Raw genomic sequence first — 8,022 nt, forward strand, 5'->3', positions numbered from 1 at the left:
TGCCAACCAATTCACTGTGCATGCCCAGAACTACGTCACGAAGTGCTTCGGGGAACCTCCTCATATAATGCAGAGCAAATCATGTGCTATGGTTATTCTTAATATAGTGCGCGGTAGATTATGTGTTATGGCTAATCTCGGAATAATGCGCGGCAAATCACGTATTATAGTTCTTCTCAGCATAGTGCTTAAACTTAAAGCAAATCATGAAACAATTGATTCCAGAGTTTAATTAGCTCTACATTGGAGATTATGTTGTGCTTTCTGCTATTTTCATGCGATACGTGTTAAAAAAAAATTGTTAAAAACAGCTATGTTTTCACATTAGAAGACAATAGTTGAGAAATGCCTACAGTAAAAGAAAGTAAACACTTTAGCTTTACATTGGAGATTATCTTATTCGATACATGTTAAAAAAAAAAGTTGTTAAAAACAGATATGTTCTCACATTAGAAGACAATAGTTGAGAAATGCCTACAGTAAAAGAAAGTAAACACTTTAAAATAAGGTATGGTCTTAGAAAAAATTACCCGTCTTCCCATCACGCTTAGGACAAGCTACTGTTGCCCACTGTAGATATAAATATATATGTATAACTTTTCTAAAACCACGATAATTGGTTGTCCATATTCATTGCCAGACAGTTAAGATTTAAATATCGACTTTTCGGAGAGTGCAATTCAGATAGCTTACGCTGCCTCGTTAACCTGTTTATTATCAGTTGAATCTAAAATATGTCTTAATGGTGCATTTAGTTATCTAAGGGAAGACATTCACAAACAAAACTATGTTGAAACTTTAACAGAATATTACCGTCAAATGATCATACAAGTTTTTGTTTGTTTGTTTTTAAGCCAAGGAAAAAGGAGGACAGGCGTGTGTTAGTTGTTAGCTCCCCGAGCTCTAGCTCGTGAGGTGTAAGACGTGAGACGCGATGTGTCGCGGAACAACTCCAGACTTTCAACTGTGGAGGCATTAAGTTTCACGGCAGACAACCCCGCTATTCGGTTAAGAGTATCTGTGTAGGCGGTGGGTGCTGCTGACTGGTTCCCTCTCTCTCGTCAGCAGTTCTAAAGTAGAGATGACCATGCCTGAGGTACGATTAGAGATTCTAAATAGGGTTGAAGGGAAATTATTAAAACCGTTTAATAGTTTATTTTTCATATTTCAAATGCACTTTTGTCAAGATTTATTATTTAAAACTTAATTTTAAAATATGAACAAATCCTTTAAAGAAATCCTGTCTTACCCTACAAAGGCAAAAACATTTTGTTATCAAAGATCTTACAAACATTGTAACCAAAGATGAACATTTTTTGTGACGTCAGTCTATCGAGCATGACATCTTGTGATATGTACGAAACGGCTCTTACAGCGATAATAATCAAGTCGTAGCTTGCCCACGACAAGTTTCTCTAAAACACACGTAAAAAAAAAACTCATGTATGCACGACCAACATTTTGTGCACTATTTAGGGTAGTGGAAGGCCACTTACGTGAGCTTAACAATATTGATTATTATTACGTACAAGAGATACTTATTGTAAGTATTTACAATAAACATTCAGTTCTCACAACTTTATTATTCAAATTCTTATTTGTTGCTGAGAAGGTATTTTCTTGAATCTTCAAGAAAAACTCCTGGAATTATATGTTGTGCAGGAGTACGATTCATTCTTTAAAACTGTATTGATTAGAAATTAACATGTTTGTTTATTATTTGTTGTCGAGTTCTGTTCTATTGTAGCTTTTTACAACACTAATTGATCAGTCTATATTGTAAAAGGTTACAAGTCATAATTAGTACTACAAATCAATTCCCCCACATTGTTATATGAATTCTCGACGTTTTATATAGCCGGTCACAAATTTCCATATAAATTACTACATTTTTATTAAAAAAACAACAACAAAAACGATCTATTCAGCATTGTTATGAAATCAAACAAACGTTACACAAAATTCGGGGAATATAGAATGAAAAATTTCCATATATAATTTCACAAAACATTGAATTTTATTACACAGTCTTAACCTTACATGTTTGGGAAAATAAGTCCATTTGCAAGTTGGTGTACATTATTTCTAGCTATAGTCTGGTAATTTCACTCTGACACATGGTATACATTGAAACAATACCTCAGTTCTGATGATCCAGTTACGATAGAAAAAAAAAATGTTTCTAAATAAATTATGACTACAACTAATTATGTTCTGATGTTTAATCTTTAGACTTTTCTATTTTGTATCTGATTGAAGTAGATGATTTAATATTTGTAAATTCAGAAGAAAGAGCCAAAAATTTCTCGCATTTACAAAGCTAAAAATTGTTCATTTTCAAACCTAGTAAAGACTATTGGAGTAAAAAATTACCGTTTTCGGACATAAAGCTGTGGAAAAGCAGTGCAGTTAAAATTTAGACTTTTTTTTAAACCATTTTTAACTGCTAACAACAATAATGCTGGACGTTAGAGCTGTAAGTGGCAATAATTTGTTTTAGGACACTTGTTATGAGTCAAGTTCAAACCACCTTGATCTAGCACTAACAATAATATTCTGTACAAAATATGGTTCATGGACAAGCAAGTGGTAAAAGAGCTCTTTGGATATGGGACTCCTTATGAGTTAGATGGTGGTCATTTGAAAAACTTGAGTCAGTCATCGTCTTTACAAATAACGTTTTGAAATATTATTTTTAATATCAGAATGTTGTAGTTCATACTGTTATCTTACCGATATCACGTGCACGATAACCAAATCCATCACTAATTCATTAGTAGTTCCACGATCCCAGTTCTCGTAAACAGATAAGCACATATCCAAAATATATGTACATAGTGGTCAAAATATCTACTATTAATCAAGATAAAATATCTAAAATCTTCCAAGAATACAGTCACAATGGTCCGGACGTCTGAAAGTTTTTTGTTTCTTTCCAATGACGTTGGAAGCACAGTGTAGAACACTTCAGAAATGCGGAATAATATTGTTTTATGTAACAGATCCTCAGAAGAGTGACATAAAGGTTTTCTTACTAAACAACTGATAGCTGAAGACAACTTACAAACAATTCGGTTATACTGAATCGTGTTCAGAGGCAAACTTGTTATATGTCATTCAATATATAGCTTCAAATAACCTAGTTCAAGAATACAATAATTTATGATGTTTAGTTGCCATAGCAACCTCCGATAGTTTTATATCAATGGGCTCCTGGTTGTCATAGAGCGTTGGTGCATGGAGTATGATGCCACACGTGCCCACTAGAACAGCTACTGTAAAGATCCAGAGAAACAGTCGATCCAATACCATAGCAACGTACTTCCAATCTTCTTTCATCTGAATAAAGTGTAATTATATTAATTCTTCACTACAGTATGGAGATTAAGATAATTTTCCATAATACTCTAAACATTATATTGTTTAACTTTGGTGATTTTTTACAAAACCAAAAATGCACATTTTACACTTCAAAATATTTCAAACTGTCACATTCAGTTTGTTTTTTGAATTTCGCGCAAAGCAGCACAAGGGCTATCTGCGCTAGCCGTCCCTAATTTAGCAGTGTAAGACTGAGGGAAGGCAGCTAGTCATCACCACCCACCGCCAACTCTTGGGCTACTCTTTTACCAACGAATAGTGGGATAGACCGTCACATTATAACGCCCCCACAGCTGAAAGGGCGAGCATGTTTGGTGGGATGTGGATTCGAACCCGCGACCCTCAGATTGTGAGTCGAGCGCCTTATCCACCTGGCCATGCCGGGCTTCTCAGAATGGCATAATAAAATGCGAAAAAAACCTGTTGAGAAAACATATTTAATGTAAGCCCCCCAATGGGTCAGTGGTAAATCTGACGGTTTATATCGCTAAAAATGGGGATTCGATACCTGTGGTAAGTACAAAACAGACAGCCTATTCTGTAGCTTTGTGCTTAACAACAACAAATAAAAAAAAATCTTAATTTAATATAAAGAAAAATTTATTTTAAAATTTGGTTGATATATTTTCGCATGATTATTTCGACAAGATAAATTTCTTTGTTTACTTAACGCTAGCAGTTTTTAAGCAAGTCTTTAATTTGTTACAATTATATACGAAGAAAACTACGCAACAATATTTCATTTCGTATTAGGCTTAATTCAGAGACGTAGAAAAAAAAATCGATTCTTACCAAAATCTTAATAATTAAATCCCATAAAAATGAGATTATATACGAAGAAAAATACGCAACAATATTTCATTTCGTATTAGGCTTAATTCAGAGACGTAGAAAAAAAATCGATTCTTACCAAAATCTTAATAATTAAATCCCTAAAAAAAAATACCCATTATCTACGTCTTATATATCTAAAGGAAAGATGTAAGAATTAAGAAGGCAAATAATATTATACACTCATTTATAATTTGAGATCCCTTTTGAATTACCGTTTTATAGGCTTAAGTATGAGAAAAAAATACGTGGTTTTTTTTTTTTGGATTCTTATATTACACGAACGCTTGGAAACTCAAGGAATAAAGTTTTCTTCATAACAAGATTAAAATATATAAAGATGTAAAAGACTTATGAGATATGAACTAACTTATGTTTTATAATACAGCTTTAAACTATAAAAAAATACCTAATATTGTAAATAAAAGAATACCTTCCCATTAAGAGAAATAATACTGTTACATCATACTTCATACAGCTTACAGAATCATTAATAATTCACAGCACAACTTAAGTTTCTTTAGTTCGTGACTCCTTTCGGATTATGCTGTCCCTATTTTACTACACAAACATCAATAAGGCCTAAAAGTCATTCATATGATAACAAGATTATTATTAGCTGAAGTTATGTAAATTCGTGATTAATGAAAGGTTGGTTATCTTAGGACATGAAAAGTTGCTTCTCTTATATGGAATTGTGAAAAATGACCATAACAACTGCAAAACAGAAAATGAGAAACCGCAAATTTTCATGTATCGCCGATTGAACCCATCAAACCTCCATGCCAATTTTGGTGAAGACCTGTCAACAGAGGGCGAAGTAGTGGTAAAAAAACGCAAAAAGGCCCATAAAATCTGCAAAATTCAAAATTTGTAGGTACCCCCGCGTGGACTTAATAAACCTCCATACCAATTTTGGTGAAGATCCATCCACACCCTGCGAAGTAGTTACATGGACATACAACAGACACATCATTGGCCAATATTCAGTTCTTTACATTATATAGCCACACAATAGTAGGTATAATAAATAAATCATTGGCCAATATTCAGTTCTTTACATTATATAGCCACACAATAGTAGGTATAATAAATAAATCATTGGCCAATATTCAGTTCTTTACGTTATATAGCCACATAATAGCAGGTATAATAAATAAATCATTGGCCAATTTTCAGTTCTTTACATTATATAGCCACACAATAGTAGGTATAATAAATAAACTTAATATTCCGAAAACTGTTTAATCAGGGTTACTGATGAGGAGTGGAATTATCTGAAACCAGTATAACACACGTTGATCAAAGTATAGATTGAACAGGACCTCCCTTGAACTTAGACTTCGAAATTAAACAGGTTCCAGAATACAAAGTTTATTTATTGTATTTACCCTTCAGAACTTACTGTGGAAAAAAAAAAAGATTTTTCTCTGAAACCAATTCATGTTACTTGTAACATGTAACTTAACGAAATGTTTCTTTAACCAAACATTTAAGTTCAAAGTTTTCAGTAAAACTGATACTTTTGAATTTTTTTAATTTCCCATTTCCGAATTTGAATATTCCAAAGAAATTAGGTTACAGTGTTTGGTATTCATATCTTATTATATAAAATAGAAAGTTAGTCAAAGTTTTAAGATCTTCGTAAGCTAACTCTTATTTTTGTATTTTGAACAGCAGTTTTGTGGTACCGCTTCTGGGATAAATATTTCTAAAGACTGCCATGAAGTTTTCAAAGCTATCGCTATTTCTGAACTCATATTTTCGTGTATCAATAGCCAGTTTTAGTTTGGCAACAACCGTTTACAATTTTATCTCCTGCTATTTACAGAAAGCTAGTCACTATGTTATTATTTTAGTTACATTGTTTTTGTTCACAACTTTAACTGTTATACTTACCATTCTTTTCATTGTTTAAATCTTACTAATATTTTTCTTATTTCATTATCTCTTATACATTTTTGCTGGTTCTTAGGGTTTAATGTTGTTTGTTATTTCTGATTTCCCGCTTTTTATATTGATCATGTTTGTCAGAGATAAATGTGGCCTTGGTACAAGATTAGTTTATTGAGATGTTTATTTTGTATTGTCAGCTGTATTGATTTAGGCCTAACCTAAGTTTCCTAAGCTGGCTGAGCCTAGTATTACTAGGATTACGACGGAAGATCCGATAACAGCCAGGGTACCCAATTAATGAATTAATGATTCTAATATTTGTTTTATGTCATTGCATACTTTTAATTAGACGTTTATACTAAATTAAGTACATTATTTACTAGGTTAGTTTTTAGTTCTGATATATCTGTACAAATATAATAGTATTGTCTGTTGTATGTATCTACATAAATATAATAGTAGTGTCTGTTGTATGTTATCTATATAAATATAATAGTACTATCTGTTGTATGTTATCTATATAAATATAATAGTACTGTCTGTTGTATGTATCTATATAAATATAATAGTACTGTCTGTTGTATGTTATCTATATAAATATAATAGTACTATTGGCCAATATTCAGTTCTTCACATTGTATAGCCACACAATAGTAGGTATAATAAATAAATACCTTTCCTTCACTTCACCCATCCAGTGTATAGGTTTTTTTCATAGTGACTACAAAGCACGTTCACACCAACAGTATGTTTGAAGGGTAAATACATTAAGAAAACCTTGATGATTAAGTAAAAGAATATCATCAATATATTTACAAGTGCAAAAAGCTACATGAGGGCTACACATGTGCCAGCCGTTCCTAATTTAGCAGTGATATATTAGAGGGAGGGTAGCTAGTCAATACCACCCACCTCCACCTCTTGCGCTAGTCTTTATCAACTAATAGTGGGATTGGCCATAACTTTATAACACTGAAAGAGATTGTGAGTAGAGCACCCTAACGACCAGGCCCTTAAGCGCGAGTGATGTGTAAAGCTTTATTGGTGTTTTTTACTAAAATTTGTCATTTATTAAACTTCCAGTAAATATAAATTTGTAACTTGGGGTTTAAGTTACCTTCATATTCTCTATATACTCTGAAACATTTGTTGGCCGGATTAAATTGTGCTAACAAGTAACAATATATGCACTTGTAAGAAGTCGTATATTGTAATAATTTAGGTATATAGAGCTTGTAAGATGTCATTTGTTGTAATAATTTAGATATTATGGTTATATTCTAATCCTTCTTTATATACATATGTGTTTACTTTGAGAATTATCTTTCATTGTTAACGTAGTATATGGATCTAGGACTAACATAAATCTCTAAATTAAACTGGCCTCGTGAGCTATTATTGGGATTACAGCCAACAACGTCACTAACGGCATGGGTATCCAACTGATGAGTAAATGCATTCTAATCATTATATGTTAGAACGTTACATTAAACATTCTAATCTGTATAATTTAGAACGTCACATTAAACATTCTAATCTGTATAAATTAGAACGTCACATTAAACATTCTAATCTGTATAAATTAGAACGTCACATTAAACATTCTAATCTGTATAAATTAGAACGTCACATTAAACATTCTAATCCGTATAAATTAGAACGTCACATTAAACATTCTACTCTGTATAAATTAGAACGTCACATTAAACATTCTAATCCGTATAAATTAGAACGTCACACTGAACATTCTAATCTGTATAAGTTAGAACGTCACATTGAACATTATAATCTATATAAGTTAGAACGTCACATTCAACATTCTAATCTGTATAAATTAGAACATCACATTAAACATTCTAATCTGTATAAATTAGAACATCACATTAAACATTCTAATCTGTATAAATTAGAACG

The 8,022-nt window shown here is 32.1% G+C and overlaps 1 protein-coding gene across 1 annotated transcript in view; it reads right to left on the minus strand.

Annotated features, from left to right (window-relative positions):
- Positions 1-2,892: 2,892 nt before the first annotated feature.
- The window catches only part of LOC106471598 (acetylcholine receptor subunit alpha-like), an 83,633-nt gene continuing 78,503 nt past the window's right edge, over positions 2,893-8,022 (minus strand). The window contains exon 6 of the mRNA XM_022400215.1: positions 2,893-3,339. Within this exon, the coding sequence (XP_022255923.1) occupies positions 3,145-3,339 (195 nt within the window). The 3' untranslated portion in view covers positions 2,893-3,144. The remainder of the gene's footprint in view (positions 3,340-8,022) is intronic.

Source organism: Limulus polyphemus, unplaced genomic scaffold (genome assembly GCF_000517525.1).
Source record: "Limulus polyphemus unplaced genomic scaffold, Limulus_polyphemus-2.1.2 Scaffold4723, whole genome shotgun sequence".
Taxonomy (NCBI): Eukaryota; Metazoa; Arthropoda; class Merostomata; order Xiphosura; family Limulidae; genus Limulus; species Limulus polyphemus.